We start from the raw sequence: 24294 nt of genomic DNA, 5'->3' as shown, positions 1-24294 counted from the left end.
ATAAAGTATGACATTTCGACCAGTTTTTTCTAGATAACGTTTTTCATATTTTGGAATACATACATTGACAAAAATGAGTGAAAAATAGTGTCTTTGTTTGGTCCACAGAAATTACACGAATAATGAATGTTCAGTTCGGGTGCAGTCTGTGGCGTCTCGTGACGCAATTTTTTGAGGGCGGAACCACAGGCAGGTCTATCACCTCCAGCCTCTGACCCGGACCAGTTAGTGTGAAGCACAGCTCAACTCGGAAGCAGAAGGATGTGGCTGATGGCAGTGTTAGTTCCTCTTTTGAAACTGTATCTATGCGGAATCAAAGTTCTTATCTATCAGATATTCAACAGATCTTTTACGCTACCAGGTCAGGTATATTTCTCTTTCATTTATGTTCATTTGTTTCTTTGAAGTTATAATGTACCGCTGTGTTCCGCTCAATGCCAGACTCCGTTAGAAAAATGACAATTTCTGATAATGTGTCGTTAATAAATAGGGAAAGAATAGAAAGAATGGAACTTGGCTTCAAACATTTTAATAATAGCATCTTCTGCTCAGTTCGGCATATATCTTATACACACAGCATGTACAGTTTTAAGGCATTCACTCTTGTTCATTGTAACTTTAAACCAAAATAAGTGCATGTGAACCAGATCTAGTAACAGTAGTAATTCTATAAATAAATGTGAGCAAAAACCATCACATATATGTGCAACTCACTACAGGAGCTGCTGTTGAAAGAGGTAAAGCTGTTTTTTCTTGTAGTTAAATGTAACGTAACTGATTGGTCAAGGCAGCCTTAAATATGGAATATTATTAAAGGAGTTTGGTGTCACTGGCTGTTTGAGTGCACAACCTGTCTTGGCTGTATTTTGACACCTATGTTGACAGTTAATACTTTTAACTAGCCATAGTCATAGTCATAGCCCAGTGACTTCCAGTGATGTCTAATATTATGTCTGCCACGTAATGTAAATAAATATAATAATGTTTATTAATCAAATTTAATGTCCTTACATGTATGTTTTAACAGCAGTTTCCTTGTTAAACAGTGAACTAGAAGCCTGTGACCTTTACACTACATATGTCCTCACTCCACATCATGTGACTTGAAATCCAAACTTTGGGGGAAAAAATAATACTGGATGTGGTTGTGTTGAAATCAGTTAATTTATCATGGTTACTTCTTATCACTGCATATCTGTTAGTACAAATGAATAGCGGATCCCCTCAGGCTTCAGCTGTACGATGTAAATGTCTGGAAAATCTGAATCTAAACTGTGAGCTTTCTAGTGAAACACTGTTTGGTTCATTCTAGGAAAGATTACATGTAAGTTCAGTCGTTTAAATTAAAACTGATATATTGAGAAAAAAAATACTAAGGTCACAGATACCTTGTCTAAATGCAGTTCTGTTACTTATTCAAGCAGCAGGGTGTGCATCAGTTAATGTGTTCAAATGAACTACAGAAATTGAACATCTTTATGTGCTTGTGACATCATTTAACTTTTCTTTTTTTTAATTTTTTTTTTATTTCACCTTTCTCTTAAAAATGTAACATATTCATAATGAGGAGCACTAGTTCAAAAATGAGTAACTTTCTCTTTATTGTTGTTGTAATGTACAGCACCCGTCAAACTTACTCATTCAAGAGTCTTTCTTGACTATTTTCTATATTGTAGAACAATACTGAAGACATTTAAACTATAAAATAACTTTAATTCTTTAAAGCAGCCGCAGTTTGTGTCAATGACAGCTTTGACTGGTGCTGTATTTGGCATGGTAATACAAGCTATTAGTCAATTCATTAATCATTAATTGACATAAATTACTCAAAATAATTTTTGATCATTTTATTTCATCAAAAAAGAAAAAACAACAAAGTTTTTACCTGTGTACCTGTTTTTAGTTTCTCCAGTGTGACTATTTGATGTCTTTCTAAGTTTTATATCATATTATATTTTATGGTGGTCGCACAAAACAATTCATTCTACCTGTGTTGATAGTGAGTAATCAATAATATGATGAAAATGATCAATGGTAGCTGTAATATTGTAAAACTCAGCCCTTAACAGATTCTATATTATTGTGAGTTGAGTTAAATGATCACAGCATCATAGAATATAGAGTACTCTGTATTCTCTTGGTACTGTAAATTGAGAAGAACAGTAAGAATATAGTGTCACGCATGTTTATTTTCTACACCTTAGCCAAACTGCCAAAAGAGTCCCATAACATTAAGAGGTTATTGATTAATGAATGTCAGGATCTTTCTAAGGGTGGCAGCTGGCTTAAATATTCTAGTAAATGACAAGTCATCATAGGGAACTGTCTCCTTATTCTCTTAATGTACCGTCACATTTTACATCTTGTGTTAAAGTGTTTCATGTATTACTATTCTGTGCATCTCAAGTTTCAATTCATATATCAAAACAGAAAGTTTGTGTTTTAGCATGTGAGAGTAGAGTGAGACTAATGCATTAGACTGTCACACAATGAGGGGACTGTCTGCAGACAGTGGAATGGGTTAGTTCTGGGGTATTACACTCCTATAATCGTGCTAAGAATGCAGGCTATTTAACCAGATGTAAGGGGATTTTGTAAATTCTTATTTACAAGTAATATCCTAAACCATGACAAAAAGATAAAGAGTGACTGGCTCATTATTCATAAAGCAAAACATTCCTCCTTTTTATAACCAGGCTTTTGTTTTTATTGTTTTGGCCGTTAGTGTTGCTGGTAGTGAATGAAACTCTAACAACCTTCAGAACAGATTGTATCTTCTTTTGTTTTCACCTTCAAAGTATCTAAAGGTTTAAAAAAGTGGACGTATTTAACACTGTATAACACACACCGTTATAATGTGGTGTTTATCATTGTCGTTGTTGCATGCTTGAATAATATCTCTTGCTACATAATTTTAAAAAAATAGTTAAATAAATATACATCAATACCAAGGTTTTGTTAGTCTCCATCAAAGGATTAGGGTTATTTTCTTGTACCAGGGTATGTTGAACACTTTAGCTTAAAATATGGTAGGTAGTTCTGTAATATACTGGGTACATGACTAAATTATAGGCAATGAACAAAAAACGCTTTAATGCAGTTATGTATTTTCACATCATTGTAGCTTCAATGTTGATGTATCTTGATCACGTACCTTGATGTGACTGGTTTTAAAATACTACATTAGTCAAAAATATACTCTGACCAGCAAATATTTTATCCATAAATAGTCTTTCAATTGATTTTTAATCAGGAAATTGACTTTATCATGATACATGCTGATATCAAATAAATGGATACCATGATAGAGGTTTTTATAAAGTTTGCCCACTTATTATAGGGTATTGGATAAATGATAATCAGGTTATCCAATTGTCTTCATTAACCTGATTTCTAACTGTAAAGTGACTTCTTGTTTGAATGTAAATGTTGTCAATGAATGAGATATTTCACCTGGTTGGATTCAGCTGAACTCTAAATGATACATTTCAGAATCATATAGTTTTGTAGGTTCACAAATAAGTGTGATGTTTTCCACAACCTGCAGACATCCTCAAATGTTTATTTCACTATTCTTGTTAGGTGCTCAATAAGTGAAGGCATCCAAGTGGATTGCTTACGAAAGGAACCAATGGAGGGTAAAAGTTCAGGACCTTCATGCTCTGGACTCAATCTGGTCGCACACCCACGAGCAAAAAGCAAAGTCTGGAAGTACTTTGGCTTTGACACAGATGCAGATGGGTGCATATTACACTGGAAGCGGATATACTGTCGTGTATGTATGAGCCAAATTGCTTACTCTGGAAACACCTCCAATCTGTCGTACCACCTAGAAAAGAACCATCCGGCAGAGTTCAGTGAGTTTGTGAAGTGCAACACGGATCAGATGCGTGAGGCATTCGCTACAGCATTCTCCAGGATAAAGACAGAGCCTTCAGGTCAACATTTTCAGCAATCCCAGGACACAATCTTAAAGCACGGCTTAAACAATGAAAACAGACGACACAATGATCTTACGTTAGCCATCATCAATTTCATCTGCGAGGGGCTGTATCCTGTCTCTGTAGTTGAGGAGCCTACTTTCAAGACCTTAATGAGTACAGTTGATCCTGGATACTCTCCACCAAGCAAAAGTGACCTGGCTGTTAAAATGCTTCCTCAGATGTATTGCCGTACGCGGGATATGGTCTTCAGTGATCTTGGTGGGGTTGTGAACTGTGGCGTTACTACAGACCTTTGGCAAAGCCAAACCCAGAACAGAACATATATTTCACTCTCTATGCATTCAGTTAACTACAATAGTACAACTGGGTTCTCTATGACCAACAAGTGCCTTAAAACGTTTGAAGTACAAGAGGATAACACAGCCGAGAATATTACCAGAGCTATGTATGAAGCCTTTGTTGAGTGGGGGATAACTCATAAAGTCAGTGGTGCCACAACAAATGGTTCAGTAGATATTGTGAAAGCGTGCTCACTCTTGGAACTGTCTGTGGAAATGCCTTGCCTCGGACACACTGTCAATCGCGCAATGGACGAAGCCTTCCAGCTGCCGCACGTCGACAGCTTTTTGGGATGTTGCCGCAAACTTGTTGATCATTTCAGAGAACCGGCAATGTATCTGCTTAGAGAAAAACAGAAGCAACATGGCCTTCCACAGTCTGCACTCATCACAGACAGGGGTAGGCCTTGGTTGGCCACGTTGGCAATGTTACAAAGATTGAGAGAGCAGCAGGTTGCTATAACTGCAACACTCATAGAGAGTTCCAGTAGCCATCATTTCAGCTTTGATGGTCCTGACTGGGCCTTGTTGGAGGGCTTGATTGAAATCCTCCAACCTTTTAAAGTTGTAGCAAACATGATCACTCTTTGCAGGTACCCAATAATCAGCATGGTAAGGCCTGTGCTTCATATGCTTTTGAACACCACCCTTAAAGTTAAAGAAGGGGACCTTAAAGAGATCAGCATGACCAAAGAGGTTGTCTCCAAGGTCCTATCAAGCACCTACTCCCAGAATTCACAACTATCGCAAGAGATCTCAACATTCCTCAACATTGCTACATTTCTAGATCCCCGGTACAAGAAGTTGCCTTTCCTGTCCACACAGGAACGCTCCAAAGTTGAGAGTAACATTATTGAGGAGGCAAAAGCAATCCTTGAGAAGCAGATTGCGGAGCGACCATGTCTTGATGATTTTTCAGTGGTGTCCGATGAGCCTCCTAGCAAAAAACAGACACCTATGCGAGAATCTTCAACCAGCAGCATAACCCAAGACAACCCTCTGGCTGCCATATTTTGCCAGTCTGATGCAGACCAGAGTCAGGAGGAGCTGCATGCTCAGGTGGTAGAGGAGCTGAGTAACTACAAATCACAGAGAGTCCTAGGTCTGAATGAAGACCCTTTACTTTGGTGGACAAGTCATGCAGCTTTGTTCCCCACCCTTCCCAAGGTGCTCCAGAAGTACTGGTGTATTCCTGCCACGAGTGTCCCTTGTCACAGGCTGTTCAGCTCCTCTGGGACTGTTCTGTGTGGCAAGAGGAACTGTATAACTCCAGCATTAGTAGATCAACAAGTCTTCTTGTATGAAAACTCACGGAGCTACTACAAGCCTGAACCCTGTGTGGATGATTTGGACAATGTCTGGGAAGGCAACTATAGTCAACCGCTTGAGTGACTGTGTGCCTAAAATCACAAAATGTCAAAGAATTTCTACAACTTTATTTCCTGTGTACTTGGCAGGCTACCTATTCGACCAGCTGAAACATTAAAACGTGTAAGGTGTGGTGTGAAAATGTAATGGACATGTTGTTATAATAACTTTACTTGTTCGGTTGAGTTCTGGCCTGTAATCAGTATGTAAAGAATAGTTTAATGTCTGGGGGAAACTGCATTCTTTCTAGGACTGAGATGAGAAGATTGGTATCAATCCTTTCTGTGCTAGGGAGATAAAGTCAGAACATAAACCTCGATTACATAAAGACTAGAAGCAGGAGAAACGGCAAGTCTGCCTCTGTCAAAACTTAATAACTATATTCTCCCACCACCTCATAAACTCAGTAATTAAATATAATATTTTTAATCTGTACGTAAACAGAAACGTAAAAAACAACTGTTAAGCTGTTGTTGCTCAATGCTCCAACTTGTAATTCCACCTCAAAACCACAAACCAGCCAGCTTAGCTATGTGGCAATATCTGTCAGTCAGTCGGTCATCTACTTTGGTTCAAACCAAACAACAACTGAATGACTACTAGATAAATGACCACTACATTTCCTCACATATATCCAACTGTCTCCACAATGATGAAACCTGATGACTTTGATGATCAGTCTTGTAGCGCCACCACCAGGTTAACGTTTTAGTTTTTTACTGAAATGTCTCGACAATAATGTGATGGTAAATGTAAGCATGCCAACACCCTAAAGTAAGTTGATGAACATATTAACATTGCAACTGCTAACATCTGCGTGTTAGCATAGTCAGTGTGAGCAAGTTAGCATGCTGATGCTACTATTTAATTCAAATGATCAGCCTCACAGACAGAGATTTTTAGTCTTTCTGTTCATGTCCGGGTTAAAAAAGCCACGCATTTTGTTAATTAGGGAGCTTTAGAGGTGTTTGATTCATCATAACAGTTTGTATTTTCTTTTATATATACAATCTGCAAAGACAATGCAGTTAATTTAAGTCAGGATTTAAAAGTCTGACAGTGTGTGAAAACTTCAGATGTGGTGGATCTGCTGTGGCTCAGGAGTTAAAGGGTTTTGTCCACTAATTGGAAGATGGGCGGTTCAATTCCTGCCTCCTCTAGTCCACATGTCAAAGTGTCCTTGGGCAAGATACTGAACCCCAAATTGCCGGTTACCACCTTGCATAGCAGCCCTTGTTATCAGCTTATAGGTGTATATGGCTTGTAGTGTAAAAGCCCTTTTAAAGTGACTGGACAACTAGAAAGGTACTGTATAAAACCAGCTATCATCTCCTCATATTAAATCAAACTGAAACAAAGATAATTGATCATTTTATAGAAAAGTAATGTTTTGTTTTCCTTCACTAGGTGTGTGTCTAACTATACAACCACTTTGTGTAATTATCTTAATAACTGATCTGTTACATTATCAAATTTATTTTTGTAAGTAATTTTACTTTTTACTTTTTAAAAAAAAGTTTTGCTCAAGATGTAATCTGTAAAAATCTGTCTGTATATTGCTAAGATTAACAATGGATGAGATTTTAAAATGTCATGTTCTGCAAAACACTAATATATAAAGATGTTGTAAAAGAACTTCAGCATTTGTCTGATTGGTTGATGTCCAAACTTGTATTGCAATATTAACACAATATTCTAATGTAATTGTAATTGTTCATCTTTGACAGGGCAACAGATTTTTGGATCTTAATAACAGGGTAGACCCTTCTTTCCAACTGTCAGTCTACGCTGTTCACCTCTCTGTTTTGGTCCATGTAACACAGTTTGCAAAGTCATATTTAATTGCAGACTTGCAGACTCTGACCTGGATTGTCTGGACTTCCAATACCTACAAAATCACATATTGATCCTGATTCCAAAACAGTCTGAATCAGAAAGTTTGCATGATGACCTCACGTGGTACCCTCTCTCCTCCCACACAGTCTTACCCAAGCAAAATGGAAGGGTTGCCATTGTGACTGGGGGTACCCGAGGAATGGGTTTTGAGACAGCGAGACACCTGGCAAGCCTGGGCATGCATGTTATCCTAGGTAGGCTACCATCCAGTCATATGCCTTCACTCAGTCAGAACTGGCTGTTTGAACCATCTGATTATAAATACCCTGTTTCTCCTTCTTAATACAGGTTCATTAAAATATCTGAGTTTTTAGTCAATGTTATTTTTCACTATTAATAAATAGATGTCTGTTCTGTGCCATAACTGTATAATATAGGTTTAATTTAAATTTTAAAAAAAAGTTTTAGCAAAGTCTTTACTGTAAAGACTGTAGCTGAAGCATCTTGCCTCAGTTTGAATGTTGAACCAAATCTTTTAAATCATATTGAATGGGTTCAATAGCATTTTTATCAGATCCAGATCCAGTATTGATTTAACTTATAGAAACTTATGGATCCTTATCAAGTTTACCAAAGGTTAAGATGACTACAATTTTGATATCTAATCATCTTTAGTTGGCTGAGAAGAGGAATCACAGTTTTTAGAGTCAGCTTAATTACTGTTGACGGTACAAACTGATGTGTCTTTGAACACAGACTTCTCATTTTAGCCACTATGAAATTAATTTTCATTAGCTGCAGTTGATTTAATGTGCTGCAGGGGATGTCTGTTTGTTATTGTGACCAAAGACCATGATACTTTAAAAACGGTATGTTTTCTTTGCTAATAAAATGAGCATATTGGAACCGGCTGTTCACTATTTAAAGTAATTAAAAGATAAATTGTAGATTCACGTTCATTTTTAGTTAAATGAATGATTAGTACAGTTGTAAACCAGTCTTGTTGAAGTGGATATGTGCTGGAAATCTGCCCACCAAGCCTTTCTGATCTCCATCATCAGCTGGGAACGAGAGAGAAGAGGGCAGAGCAGCCGTCAGGAAGATTGAAGAAGAAGGCGGCAATGGGAAAGGTAATAATCTGTCTGTCTTTGACCACATTACTAATTTTAGCAAGTTTTTCTGCATGTGTGTCTTCCAAATGGTTTTAACTTGTTAGGTCTGGCACTGGGCATCCTCCAGCTGCCACTCTGGCACAGACACCACCGCAGGACACTCCCTCTACTTGGTTGAACAATTTTAGGAGAGGCTGACTAGCTGTTTTACTTAAAGGTGCAGTGTGTAGAGTTTAGTGGCATCTAATGGAACTCACTTGGCAGAAATGGAATATGATATTCATAAGTATTTTTTAATTTAGCGTACAATCATCTAAATATAAGGGTTATTCAGTTGGTTGCAATCTGCAACCTCACCACTAGATGCTATTAAATTCTACACACTGCTCCTTTAAATGACAAGTTCACACAAAAGCAGGTTTCATTATATCTTCCTTTTGCTCAGCTCATTTTGCAAGGTGAGTGATGCCATTAAGATTAGAGTAAAAAACAACTTTTCCAATGGAATGACAGTTTGCTAATTGTTTCAAAGAAAGGAGCTCATAATGTCATCGCCTGTAAATTCATAGAAAGGCTTTCATTTGGAAGTTACAGCAGTTACTGTGTTACTCCATTTATTGATTTTAAATGAGTTGTTAGTATTTAAACATGAGGTTCATGTGACTTGGTTAATTTGTGTCAGATGTACTCTACTAAAACTTGAATTTCACTGTATTGTAAACTTTTAATTAGAGTGAGTGAAGAGGGATTTACAGTGTTGAGTTCGCCCAGTTATCATCACATGACAAGAGCTGACTTTCATCCCGAACCCTGGGAAATGATTATTAATTTTTAAAGTGAGTGTGAGTTATTACTTGCTTTTGTGACACTAACTTACCTCAGTAAGATGAATATGTGGTTTATTATGAACAAACATATAATGTAAGATATCTCCAGGAATCTTCTTTTCATGTGTTCTGACCCAAAAAGATGCTTTTTTGCTTTTGTGCTTATGACCGAAGTCAGCCAGTGCCTGTAGAGAGCTAACCTATTTATCTTCATTCTGGAAACCAGTTCTAAAATACAGAACAGTCCAATGATCTGCGCCCGAGGGTCTGAACAGTGCTGATGAAAGCAGCTTTAAATGGAAGCTCATGGAGCAGGCCAGCTGTTCATAAACTGACTGAAGTGATGGTCAAATGTGTGTCCTAAAAAGTGCAAATCTTCCATTAAGTGTATTTCCTCTTTAAAATAGCAGAGTGTGTTACATAAACAGGCCAGCAGTCATAGAATCCTCACACAAAGAGCTCTTTGTTTCAGTCTGGCTGTGAGTAAGAAACATTACTAATTAGACTGTTCACTTGCTGAATTCTAAGTATGCTTCCATTCTTTACATTGATATTATAGCATGATGTTACATGAAAAACACCTCTTTCTCTCTTGTGAGGCATCTCTATTACTGTAATGCAGAATATTGCTGCAACGTGGGAGTTTAATTGATTTAATTAGGTGCTTGAGCAGTCAGCTCAGAAAAGCCACAAGCAGTGGCAAGTGTCTCATTAATAACACGCCTGCGGTTCCTGAGAAGTGTGACTGTACCAAAGTTCAGAGGGAAATTATCCAGGATTCAAAGCTGTGCAGAGATTTTATGCTCAAGGCCATGTTCAGTGCAGACTCACAACTCTACTAACAACTGTTTCACGCCGGGAACACACCGAAAAGCGGCCTGCGGCAAGTTTGCCTTGCATTCTCTATGTAAACTCGCGGCGGCCGAACTTCGCCACCACAGCCGCCGCTCTTCGGTGTGTGTTCCCGGCGTCAGGCCTAGTAACTGTGAAGCTGCACTGAACAGTAGTTTCATTTTACCCATGTGTAATGTGAAAGATGTTGCTTGTAGTGATGAGGCTACAGAGAGTTATCACCAACTCCGCACTTCCACTCAGATCTGCAGGGCTTCTTAGACTTAGCCCCTTTTAGCTCATTGTTTTAGATTAATTGTTGGACTTACTTTCAGCAGATGGACATGGACACATTTTCAGCTTGTTCTGCTGCCCCCAAGTGGCCAAAAGTCATAAATTCAAGCTTTTAAAGGAGACCTGCACATTTCCTGGTTTTTATTTTTAACCTGGGGCTCTTCTGGAATATCTATGCATGATTTACAGTTTTAATAATTCCTTAGTTAATTCAAACTCACACATTGAACAACCCATCAGTTCAGCCTCTGTTTGAAACAGTTCATTTTAGCTCCTGCCTCTTTAAGGCCCCCCATCTCGATGAGCCCCACTCAGTCAGTTCTGATTGGTTAGCTTCAGGAAGCTGTGTCACAACCATCTTCCAGCCACCCATTGTTGCTGAATTAATCTAAAATTGACCCAAAATTCAAAAAGTGAATTGATTTTAAAGCTCCAGAATTCAAAGACTGTTGATTGTATATTTTTTTACAGAATTACACCTTGGGAGTCATCTTATACCCTTTGGCTAATTAACCAATTCGCTGCTGAGTTTATTGATTTATTATTTACTTATTTGAATTGATATGCTTGTATGTCTACAAATCATATTGATCTTGGTTAATTAACAGGATCATTTTGTCAAAGCTAATTCATTTTCCCTTCCACAGCTGAGTTTGTCTTCGTGGATCTGACCTCGCTGAAATCTGTGCGACACTTTGTCCAAATATTCAAAGCCCGAGGTCTCCCTCTCCATGTTCTGGTTAACAACGGTAGGCTGCCATGAAAGGTCGTACCATTGTCATGTTGTCATCGCTGTGAGTGAGTGATCTCATGCTCTTCTGCTCTCCGGTCTCTCGTGTAGCGGGGACCATGCTGGTTCCTGAGAGACAGACAGAGGACGGCTTTGAGTTCCACTTTTGTCTCAACTACCTCGGCCACTTCCTGCTGACCAACCTGCTGCTGGACACGCTGAAGAAGTCAGGACGACATGGCTGCTGCTCCCGCATCGTCAACATGTCCTCTGCAACGCACTACGCTGGAGTTATACAAATGGATGACTTAAACAGGAGGTGAGAGGACAGCTGTTACACATAGTCATAAGATACATGCCAGCTCTTCTGAGGGTAATTAGTAATAAACAAAACATAGAGCTGAGGCTATTTATGTAGTTTTTTTGTTGCAGGACTTTAGAGTCCACCTTCACACTCTCCCTTCCACCCCTACTGTCTCCAGGAACTGCTACAGTTCCCACGGTGCCTACTCCCAAAGCAAGCTGGCTCTGGTCCTCTTTACCTACCACCTGCAGGAGCAGCTGACAGCCGGCGGCTTCCCGGTGATCGTCAACGCTGTGGACCCCGGAATGGTGGACACTGCGCTGTACGACAACCTGTGGACCCTTGCTCAGCTGCTCAAGAAGCCCGTGGCCAAAATAATATTCAGGGTACGTATTTACTAATACAAGGTGTGTTTATTCTATCATTTGATCTGTAAGATAATCTACGCACTAAGTGAGATGTACACAAAAGCATGGATTGATTCCTCAGCATGTTAAATGGTAGATAAACTGTACTTTTCTAGTCATTATGACCACTCAAAGTGCTTTTACACTACATGTCACATTCACACACATTCATACACTGATGACACGGTGACAACCTGCTCATCAGGAGGAAACTAACATTCACATTGACACACCTGATTCTAATAATCAACTCGTTATCAAGCCTTTTGACGAGCCTCAGCTGCTTGATAACGAGTTAGAGTGAGGAGATACCTAAAACATGCAGGGCAGTAGCTCTCCAGGAGCAGGGTTGGAGACCACTGCTCTAGACAATAAAAACAGCAACGGCAGACAGATCATCAGGTAAATATTCCTGTGGATCACATGACTGTGTCAAAACTGAGAAATAACCAGAGTCAGCATGCATAAGAATATCTTTTTTCAGTTTAAAATCTGGCATTAGAAAAAAAAACGACGTGCAACGTGAGTCATTTTGTGATCACATCTCACTTCCTCACTTTATATATTCTCTGATTCTAGTTTTTTTCTGATTCTGAGCTTCATGCAAGGTCACATCAAATGTACCCTAATAAGACCCTAGTCTGTGGATAATGAAGATGTGAGGGAAAAGGTATCACATCTCGATACTACATCTAAGCGTCATGTCTCTCTTTTATTTGAGGTTTGCATCAATATAGAGAGAAGTGGCGATATAGCCATTTGATAGTGCCCAAAGTTTTGGGATTCAGCTGTAGGGGTGTGACGAGATATTTCTCGTCTACGTGAATTTTGTCTCGCGAAGCTATAATTAAGGGGCGCACCTTTTCTATCGCCCATTCGCACGTCATGTCTTCTTTTTATAATGTCACGTGTGGGCCATTAACCTTGTTTCAGCTTCTACCTGCTGAGAAGATCTCAGTCAATAGTAGGAGATGAGGAGAGGAGCAGTAGGTTGACCTCAGGTCTCTACACTGAGAGCCTGAAGTAGGAGGAGCAGGGAATCTAGCAGCTATGGAAGCCTAATGATGCAAAACACTACCAAATTATAACACAATTTATATGTTGTTCTACTTGTGTATTTATGTGATACAGGATTTGTGCATTGTGGATTAGTGGAAAATAATTTGCATGGGGAAGAAAAAGCCCTTTATGACTGCACAGCAAGTCAAATATCCACTCCAGGATGTAGGTAGAAATGTGTCCTTATTCAAATCCCTGGTAAACCATACAGACAGAGAGGTCTGGTTTCAGTTGACAAAAACATTCCTTAAAGTATTGGACTGATGAAACATAAACCTATTCAACCTCTTTGCTGCTTTCATGTAGAATATAAATACATTATTTCAAATTGAGTGTTTTGAAGCACAGAGTCTGAAGAACAAAAAATATTTAACTACCCAAATACTGTTTTCACTGTATGTCCTCAGACTCCAGCAGAGGGAGCCTCCATATCTGTCTACGCTGCAGCTGCCTCTGAGATGGAGGGGGTGGGTGGCTGTTACCTGTACAACGGCGAGAAGACAAAGTCCTCCGATAGCTCCTACGACTCTGAGCTACAAGCTGAGATGTGGAAAAAGAGCTGTAAACTTGCAGGTATTTAGAGAGCCTGACCCTCACAGGTGGAATAGTTCCATACCTCCACACCTTTTCAGTTTAAAAGGTCACGAAAGCAATTTTGTATTGCACTTCCATGAAGTTGGACAGCTTGCAGGTGAGAGATTTTAAAAAAATAATGATCAAAATCAACGCAGCAGATGATGAGATATCCTAACTTTTAGTCCCTCTTATAGGTCGAACTCCAGAAACACTGGGTCCACATTGTAACTCAGGCTTTCTTTTAGAAATGTGAAGTCTCCAGCCAATCAGAAATTACTCTTATAAGTAGTACTAATCATGTTAAGCCTTTTAAGAAAAACATTAAATATTTTAGACATTGTAACGTCTGAGAAAGATGCCAAAATCTCCCATGCTAACAGTTAAGCTAACGTTGTTTGTGTCATTATGTTGAAGTGAAAGGAAGCTCCAATCATCTGTCCAAGCATTAATATATATATATATATTTATTAAAAATACATTGTTGTATTTTCAATATCAAAATTCAGTATCAACACTTTGACTTTCAGTTTCTAATCTCTTTTTCGAATGACGAAAACATATGACCTCCATTAGGTTACTAAAACAGCTAAAGTGAAGGTTTGTTAAGACTGAAGACAAAGTGAAGCTTACAGGTTGCACTGGGAGTATTTTTGTTGGTGTTCTCATTTAATTTGTATTTATACATTTCCCAAAATGTCCAATTATTCCCTTGAGTTAATTTCATGTTTTCTTATATTTAAAATGACCGTCAGCGTAGTATCACTCACTGCAGTGGATGACTTTGGTGCCTTTTATTTAATCAGTTAACATATCAGACTGAGTTTTCTGATGTGTTATGGTTAGTATTAAATAATCACAGACAATCTGAGCACATGAGGAACCTTAATGCCTTAGCAGTGCCGGGTTAAGCCTACAAAAGACTGCATTGATTTGTTATATTATAATATTCCAGCACTGTCTCTATGTACTGTACGTTTCCATGGTTGTGATTGTGTGTGATAATATGTACTGTGTATAATACTGTAATCATGGACATTCAGTTGAAGATTAACAAATTGTATATAGGGGTTTTTAAATCACTTTCAATCAAATATCATACTTTTGAAATGAGGAATACATTTTTAGTGACAAAATGAAATGATCCTGTGTGGACCAGATCGTATAAGATCAGTACTTACTTCTCTAATCTTTTGAACATTTATTTTACATTCATATTATTAATTTAATTTAAGTAATTTTATGCAAAGTCCTTCCAATCCATCCCAAAATGTTGTGCCACCTCTCATTTACTGTGAAATTCTAATATTTTATCACAACATGTGAAGTCATGTATGTAGAGAAATATCTTTTAGATAGTTACTCATAAGAGCTGATTAATTTTGAATGTGAATTATACAAGCAATAAGTTTAATATATGTTCATCGTAATGTTGTGTGGCTTAATGGTTGCTGAAATTTAAGAAAAATCATTTTTCTTGTTTATAGATGGAATTATCAGGACCTGCTTAACTTTTCATGTAGTGTTGCTAAATTACTGCAAGCTGACGCAGTGTGATTGGTCCTTATATTCAAAGGGGCAGTGCCTCCATGCAGGAGAACAGATTGTCTTTTTATTGCATGCGTTCCCCTTTGTCAAAACCTGGCGCCTACATTATCCAACAGTGCAACTCTGCCACGTTATGTTGTGCTAATGTAGCTTTAAGTTCCTCTGGAGGTTTTATACTACTTTTTCGCATCTGCAGTTGGTATTCACCAACACCTGTAAACCAGAAAGTACAAAAATTAGTGAGGTTCTCTTTATAATTATTAGTACTATATGCCAAAATGATCAAAAGACTGCTGTCAATGTCGAATGTGGCTTAATTCATCCAGCACTTGTAAGTGTGATCCAGGATGAAGGTGTCTTACTTTATATTTGTTTAAAATTATATATGTATACTATATTCTGTTGTTCTTTCAGCTCTATGTTGTGCAATATATCGTATACATTTCAGCTAGAAGCTATTCTGAGCAAATGTCCAATTTATCAATGATCTTGCACCAATGATTTACTTATTTAATGGTAGTATTTATTGATTTGAAATGCTGTTTTAATGTGTGTTTTAATTTACTCATGTGAAGTCAGTCTCTTAAAGTGTATTTATATTAACAGATTGAGAAAGATGACCTGCTTGTGGCAAGGACTTGTTAATCACTTATAAATAAACTGCCTTTGAGAGACTGAGCCACCTGTTGTTTTATCACTGACTCCAGACTGTAACTAGTTCTTTTTATTTTTACATTTAAAAGTTTTCTTAGGACCTTAGGATAACAAACCTCTACATATTAAATACATAACATTGTAATTGAAAATTTCTTAACCATCAAAATACATTACCCTAAATCATGGCGGCCCTAGGCTTCCATACATAAGTGTGCATACTTGAGTAGGATGAGTGTGTTAGATTGTAGTGATTAGTCTCCATCACTTAAACAGGCAGCGTTAGGTCCTCTTCCTGTCCTCTGTGATGAGAAGAGCTCTGATTAGATGAGTGATCATGTAATCGGAACAGATCGTGAGATGTTCTTTCTAACAAGGATGGAAGGAACAGGATGGCGACTTGTGGTAATTATGTCTTGTAAAATCATATTTCAAGTAGACACATGATGGCTCATCACAGCAAATAGCACAATGACAAAATATAAATGTTGTAGAGTATGTGTAGATTTAGATGTGAACATGGAATTGAAATATAGCTTTGATCAGGCCTCTTTGAGCTTCTATAGAAGGTTACATAGAAGGTTTCTAGGTTTTACACGGTTTTACTTGTAAAGATTAGAGGGAAAAAGATCACAAAAAACATATTCGCTCTTAGTTCCAAGGCTGAATTATGAGCGACCCTCTCATTACTTAGCCCTCAATGCAGCTGCTGTATTTTTAACAAATCTTGAGGTCTTGTTTTATAAAAGGGAAGCTCTAGTAGAGGCCTCTGTCTAGTTTTAATACCTTTAATACAATTATGTTGATACTATGCTTACATGATACATATTCTCAGATATTAAATTAATCTATTAATAGGTGCTCAGGGCTATTTTTTGTCCTCGGTGCTTTAGTGGGTTAATCAGGTAATGCTTAGCCCTGTTGGTGTGCAGCCATGGAGAGAAAATTTGAACTTCCTCACTGATAATTCTTTCACCATTACAGTTACAATGCAGGTGAACATTAGATCGGTGTGTAAAACAACAACATCCTGGGAAATAGCCCTAACAAATCTGTGTGTTTCTCTCTAAATCAAGCATGGCCCAATGAATGTTTTCTAGTCAGCCTCTTTAGATGGGAGAATAGGATGTGGTGTAAGGCGATACATCTTGTGTGACAGAGACATTTGAAACGACACACACATCCTTTGTGTGTTTGTGCAGACTAAAAAAGACACACTAGGTTTCTCTTCTCTTTAAGACAGACACCTCTGTTGCTTTTTAATGTGAGAAATTACTGCTGACCTTTAGAAGAAACATTCAGCTGTAATAATGTGTAATATTATTCAGACTTCACTTCACCCAGACATAATGTTTTTGATCATGTGCCCCTCTGAAAATGTACTTCCCCCGAGAGAAATTTGGACAGTGAAAAGCATTCAGTCAACACAAACATGATGTGCAGAAGACAGATTATCCTCCTCTCTCTGTGGAGAATGCAGCCTGTGTGAGCCACAGTCAGTCCTTTAATACAGTGCCATCTAGTGGCTTCTTGAGAGTACCACATCAAATTTCATCTTAAGTTTCTAAGTATCTACTAAGACACTTAATAGCTTCAGTTTTCACCACTATTATCAAACATTGGTGCTTTTCTTGAGCTTAGAAGTTTATTGTAGCCTTTTCTAGATCTTTCTATTGCATGTCACTATTTTCACCTACCAAGAGCAAAGAAAGACACAATCCTTTACACATATGCATAATGTATTATTTATTGAATCATAGTAAAAAAAAGAAAAAAAAAGACATCATTAAAATGATCCCCATAATCAGATACAGGCCCAAGGTACATATTTACTATCATTCTAGCCCTTTAAAAGATGTTAAGTACCAAATTATTATGTGCAAATACAAATCCAAGAGCTGTTTCTGTTAAAATGTGCAAAATATGTAAAGAGTGGTAAGTAAAGGTTTTTGCTAGATTTAAAAGAAGACATCTCAATGCTAAATAAGTCTACATATATAAAAGTGGCAATAAGAGCCTACAGTAAAATATTTTTAAAATACCATGTCACACTGTATTTCATTCTACAGTTTAAATACAATCAGAGCAGTCAGAACTTTCTGGTGGACGTATAACTGTTGGTCTTTAAGCATCACGTAATAGCTTCAGGTACGGAAGCCCAACATGTAAAACTGAATAATAGGCTAATAAAAAGTTAGGAATGATTAATATATACATTCTCCACAGTTTATGTTGTAATTAGAAAGTAATATTCCAAACTTTTCATCTAACCATTTAAACACTGGCAGGGCTTTCATACACTACACTGAGGCCTGTTTAAAAACACAAATGATCAGAACAATTCAATGTGACAGACTGACTCATCCTGGATCTTTGAGGCTAATACAGATAAAAACATTTGAGTTAAAAAAAAATCTAAAAAGAATAGTAACCAATAGAATATAGAATATAGTGTAAAAATAAACTTGTCAGTGCCCTCTGGTGGACAGACGGTGGGATGGAGAAAGTTTCTAAATGACCTTAAAGACTGTGTAACGTGAATTCAGACATTTTCTTCTAAACACATTAAATAGGTTATAAATGTATTTCTAAAAAAGGTGTTAAAAGCATTTCAACCATTTAGATTTGAATTGTGGAACTAGGCTTCACAAACTGTTTCAAGATTTCTGTGTCTGGATTTAATGTGCGGGTCTGAAAATCTCCGCCGGGATTACGTAACCGGTGACCAATAGCACGGTTTGCAGGTTTAAGCATCTAAAATATAATGATATTTACTATTTTCATACTTTTTCAGTATCTTTAGATATTTCATAGACAAAACAATTTGTTGAGAAAATATCGAGAGATTAATAATGATAAGCTAAAATTGGCCAATTATCAATCAAGCTCTCCTGAACACGGACAACAAACTGTTTTAAGTGTGCAGTCCAAAGCAAAGGAAATCATATAAAAATAGTGTATGAGTCAATGAAGAGTGGAGAGTGCACAGTGCACAGTGAAATGGATGAGTGTTTAAACTTGTGGTTGGACAGCAGTGCACTGTAATGACAGAGACAGTCTGGGGTTCTTTATATGGAAACACTGAACTGCTTCAAAAAAGCCAGATGAAACTTCCACTCTGAGCTTCACAGACCAACCAGCCTTTCCTCACAGTCATCACTGAATTTATATACACATCATTGATTAAATGTTCAAAGAAAACAAGAACTCTAGTCAAGAACCTGAACACAGCTTGTCCTCACCATAAGAAGCATGTACAGTTATGTGTGTAAAGTCAAGTTCTGACAAGAAGCAGCATGCTGTGGATTTAATGAATGTTTTTGTGCGTCATGCATGATTCAGAACTCTGCTGTAACAGACTTACTAATGTTAGATTTCATGCTGCTTTCAATCCATCAGTCCATGTAATACATTATGAAACATAAAACTTATAAAGTGAACCACTCTCAGGAAGGCAGCAGTATCAAGGGGAGATCTGTCAGAAGTCATTTGAGGCTAAAGTGGACGAGTTGAGGTGGGAAAAAAAGGAAGTAATTACTGTAGAAACTGTTACAGGCAAACCTTGAAGATTGTTTCCTCTGCTTTGACAAATTGAATTCTATTCCTGTAAAGGATGAACAGTTTCTAAGAAAAATTCTCTGTCTGAATTTACCATAAAAAAAACAGTTTTAAAAGTTCACGACTCCATAAAATACTTTTGTAGAACTTCAGTCCAGTGGGAGCCCTCATACTGTACTCAGTGTGATACTAAAACCTTGTGACATGAAATCTGCCTGCAGTGATCCAGATTACAGACTGAAGGTCGAGAGGCTTTAAGTATGAGCTGTGGACGGATAAAGAGAAACAGGCTGACCTGCAGTCACATTACAACAAATGTCACAATGCCTGTTTCTACATCTAATCTAAGTTATCTGTTCAGATGCATTACACCACCGACATGATGCATATTTGACATAGCAAAGGCTTCAGTCAGCATTATTATCACTGGAAGGTTCTTGTGAATATAATTGAGAAGGAAAAACTCCAAAACTTGAGAAATCTGAACCCAAAATGTCTCATTACACTCAGCTGCTTTTAATTTTATGTCAGTTTTTATGGCTGTAGGATAGGATAAAGGTCATATTCTATGTTTTCATAATCTAATGTGCAGACCCTCCCTCCACTGTTGTCCAAACACTATTTAAAACACATCCATGAGCCTTTTTTAATGAAACTACCAATGAGTTTGGAGCTTGGAGCCACACACTGATTAGTGAGGTCAGAAAGTATGGACGGACTAACACAATGCTGCTTTTAAGGTCTTTTCATAGGATTTCTTTAAAGTAGAAATCATATAAAATAATATCAGTCATATCCTTTAGATTAGAACTATTTCCTGTATAATGCTGTGAATGGAGATATTAGATTGTCGAGTCCTTTGCACTTAAAAAAACATTCATAAGTGGCCTTGAAACATCCTTTTTGCTGCTTGTGTTGTACCAGCAGATAATGTAGATGTAGATCAACATCTATCATAAACAGTGAAACACCTACCTGACTAGTTATAGATTGTATATCAGCTGTGTTCCTGAGTCTCAAACTGCCTGAGTATCTCTGCCACAGTTACACTGATATGTTACTGTAAGAGTCACTGAGTAGACTGTGTTATGCATATAAATCTAACATATTATTATCAAATATAAACCCTGTGATACATGGTAAAGCATACCATATGATCATTTTCCTCCTTCTCCTTGACACATGAAGTTATGTGTATTATTCTGATTAAATAGATTTCAGAATAAAACTAAAATTAAGAAGATCATTACATTTGAAGCTCCCTGCTTTCACCCCTGTCTTTAAACTTTAATGTATTTTTCCACAATGCTGCAAACATTACTGTCATCACTTCTGTATCACCTTACTGTCCTTAGTCTCACCCAAAGAAATGTGTCTTGGGTCTGGACTTGAAGGAACCTCTTGTAGAACCTTCCCGCTCCTCTGACCCGCGGAACGATGTGCTGTGGACGATCTGTGACGTCCTCATGCGGAGCTTCTGCAGTTTGGGCTTCATCCTGCTGAAAGAGGACTTCCTCCTGAGGAGCTTCTCTTTGGGTTCAGCCTCCCCATCCACAGAGTCGCCCTCGTCTGGGTTGAGGGGCCAGATGGGCTGGAGGACCTTGGAGAACCTCCAGCGGCCTCCGTCCCTGCGGTCTGAGTCCTCTGCGTCAGAATGCTCATACGCTCCTATAATGTCTCGTATGTCCACACTCACGTTATCAGTGAGGTACTGGCAGGCCTTCTTCCCGCTGTAGTCCCTTATCTCCACGTCTGCACTGTAGGCCCCCACCAGCAGCTTCACCACTTCCATGTGGTTGTGCATGGCGGCGATGTGCAGCGGTGTGTAGCCCGTGTTGGAGCGGACATCCACGCTGATGGGAATGTTGTGCTGCTTTGCAAAGTTAATAATGAGGGCGATGAGCTCAGGTCTACCGTGCTTGGCGGCCCAGTGCAGGCAGGTGAAACCAGTCACAAAATCCTTCCTCAGGACCAGGCTGGGCTCGGTGGTGAGGAGGCGGAACAAGCTGCCCCACTCCCCATCTGAAGCACACATCATCCACTCATGCTCCAGGGGGTCCAGGGCCACAGAGGTCCTCTCATCATCCAGGTTGCATGACACCAAGGAGGCCGAGTCGCTGTCGCTCCTGGAGGACAGGTGGATGGAGTTGCGAAACACCAAGCTGCGCCTCAACTGGGGGGAACTGTTCATCATGACCTGGATGAAGTGTTTACGACTGTCTTTGGGGGTGTTGTCCCCATCACTACTTGACAGGCTGTATGCATCCAGCTGCCCCTCATCCTCTCTGTCACCTGAGACAAACCTGCGCTGGGATCCTCTGGAGTTCCGCCGCCTGGTCACCATCAGAACCTGGTCTGGTTCCTTCTGATCCTCTTGTGACTTAGACTCAGTTTCAGCCTGTATGTCTGTAGGATTGAGTCCAGCTCTAGATCCATGTACCTGTCCTGTTATACCAGTTTTTGCAGGCCCAGGCAGGGTGAACATAGATCCCTCAGCAGGGAGAGGCGAAGCTTCAATCACTGCAATCTCAGGTATGTCTGGAGCGTTTCTTCCTCTCTCCTTCTTACTGTCTCTTTTCTCTCTGCGTGTGCTTTCTCTGTTCCCCATCTCACCTGAGCTGCTGTCCACTGGCTCCACTATGCAAACAAACTCATGACATTTACTCCTGTCGTCTTTTTTGTCGGGGAAAGTGGTTACAGGTCTGAAACCATGCGGAACTTTCACCTGGCTGTCACTTCCGTAACCTGAGCCAGGTGGAGTGTGTTGTTGCACCTCACACTGCGGGGCTGGCTCCTCCTCCGCGCTGCCTGCACCAACCTGGCCGCTATCCGCACCAACCTGACCGCTATCCGCACCAACCTGACCGCTGTCTGCTGGCTGTGAACCGGGGACATAACGGTGAGTCACTTTCTCATCATGTAAAATGTGTAAATGTTTCGGCTCTGTTCCCTTCGCTTCTTCTTTCTTCCTCACCGAACCACGAAACTTCTTCTTGAGGCAGACATATTTAACTCCACTCTCTGTTTTAACGTAAGCGATGTTATCAACGTAGCTTTTAAATCTCTGTCGGACAGCCGCCTTCTTCTCCGGCTCCTCTGGGAAAACGGCCTTAAAATGCTCAATTAAATCCGTGTTTTTCACTCTGTCGCCGTTCTCCTTCAGAAAGTCCAGAAGTGCATCTTGAGAGCACTCGGCAGCCATTATTAACAACATAAATACGTCTCTTTAATAAGCTGGTTTAAACTATAACAGTGAAATAACGGTTAAAAAGGAAAAAAACAACATGTAAACATGCTGTCCTGTCTACTGTCCCATACTGAACTATCCACACAGTTATCTTCGGTACAGAAGTGTGTGAAGTAGAAGTGTTCACTATGCTGCTCACGGAGCAGACTGACACAGAGTCACTCTCTTCTAGCCTTTTTTTCTAGCGTCTCCGCCTCCTAGCAACAGAGTGGCACTTGCGGACTGTACCATTTAAAAAGGGGGGTTGAGGGGTTACAAACAGTCGTTTTTTAAGTCGTCATAAATTATTAAATGCTAAACTAAAGCATGTATTTTTTTTTATTAAATAATATTCATTTGTAAAGGTTATTTTTGTTTTAAAATATTGCTTATCATAACAACCCAACACCGTTTTTCTTTTTGGTTTCGCCAAAGCCATTCTAGCACTGTCACCTGTTAGAGCTACATAAACAAATCTGTTCAGTGATGAAGAAATACTCAAATCCTTTACTAAGGCTTATGTAGTTAAAGTATTACAGTAAAAGTACATAAGTATTATGAGTGATGTAGTTAAAGGGTTAGGGAAGAAAAAACAAAGTTCAGTTTTTTGACTTTTTCTTTATTCTTTGATTTTAGCTGAAATATTGGATCATTTGAACATTTATTGAAATGAAACCATGTGAGAAGTTTTGAGGGAAAAATCACTATTTGGTGGAGCTGTTAACAACTCAGACATCTGAAATGTGAGCCTGATTACACACACTGCTTTTTGTAAGACGTCAAAAGACAAAAAGGTTGGTATTATTAATTATTGGTGAATCATGTGTGTACAAGCGTGTGTTATTAGAAAACAGGGACTGGTTGCTGTGTTGCATAATCAGGGCTGAACAAGTCTGGCATTGCAGTGCTGTGAGTCAGTCAGGTACCTCACCTCTACACTGCAGGTGATGTTTCATTTCACTTCCAGAATAAGGATGTGTTGGGTCATGTGCAGAATTCAGTAACTCACATTTATTATGAATCAATGTTTTTTATGGGTTATCTTAATGACTGTTTTATTACTGTGAATCGCCTTGAGTTAGTGGTGGTGGGCAAATAGTGGCCCGTGGACCAAATCTGGCCCTGCAGCAGTGATATTTGGCGAGGGGCACTGACAGGAATATTAACCCTCACAGGCATGTATTTGACAGTGAAATGAAGGTGAGAAACCATTCATTATGCAGAATATAATATAACAGTCCAATAATAATAATAATAAAAGTATAGTACATTTAATCACATATAATTCAGGGTATGTTTATCAAATCATTGAAGTGCTTATTCATTCAGTAAGTGCAGAATCACATACACCTCTTCTTTCATCATAATGCCCTCAGTTTTGATTATCTTTAGCAAATAACAATCAATAATCAAGTACCCTTTAAGCAGATACAACATTGTTCATTGTTAGTATTTAACTTTAAACTTTAACTTTAGAGAAGTCCTCTCCCCATCTACAATAATTTAGTCACAAACTATTTATTTTTGCTTTATTTAAAGCTTAACCTGATTAAATGTGCCAATTTAAATGAACTTTAAATTTTTTACTTTACTCAATGTACAAGAGAAATCAATTTTAAATAACATATTTATAAATATTCTGTCAATCCTGTTAGGTTAGATGCTTCTAAGTTCTACATACTGCA

The 24294-nt window shown here is 38.6% G+C and overlaps 3 protein-coding genes across 3 annotated transcripts; 2 read left to right on the top strand and 1 right to left on the bottom strand.

Annotated features, from left to right (window-relative positions):
* Positions 1-242: 242 nt before the first annotated feature.
* Positions 243-13679, top strand: dhrsx (dehydrogenase/reductase (SDR family) X-linked). The gene is made up of 7 exons (XM_062414786.1): positions 243-361; positions 7633-7740; positions 8548-8616; positions 11198-11299; positions 11392-11599; positions 11763-11970; positions 13458-13679. The coding sequence occupies exons 1-7, from the start codon at positions 262-264 to the stop codon at positions 13629-13631; spliced, it is 969 nt and encodes a 322-aa protein (XP_062270770.1). The 5' UTR covers positions 243-261; the 3' UTR covers positions 13632-13679.
* LOC133976564 (E3 SUMO-protein ligase ZBED1-like) lies at positions 3366-7332 on the top strand. The gene has a single exon (XM_062414785.1). It carries the CDS (start codon positions 3632-3634, stop codon positions 5672-5674), a length of 2043 nt encoding a protein of 680 aa, XP_062270769.1. The 5' UTR covers positions 3366-3631; the 3' UTR covers positions 5675-7332.
* A 7057-nt stretch (positions 13680-20736) lies between the features above and the next one.
* LOC133976632 (ankyrin repeat domain-containing protein SOWAHC-like) lies at positions 20737-22585 on the bottom strand. Its single transcript, XM_062414896.1, has one exon. It carries the CDS (start codon positions 22583-22585, stop codon positions 20741-20743), a length of 1845 nt encoding a protein of 614 aa, XP_062270880.1. The 3' UTR covers positions 20737-20740.
* Positions 22586-24294: the final 1709 nt, after the last annotated feature.

This window comes from Scomber scombrus, chromosome 24 (assembly GCF_963691925.1).
Source record: "Scomber scombrus chromosome 24, fScoSco1.1, whole genome shotgun sequence".
Taxonomy (NCBI): Eukaryota; Metazoa; Chordata; class Actinopteri; order Scombriformes; family Scombridae; genus Scomber; species Scomber scombrus.
Note: the sequence above shows the minus strand (reverse complement) of the source record. Positions and strands in the feature narration are given on the sequence as shown.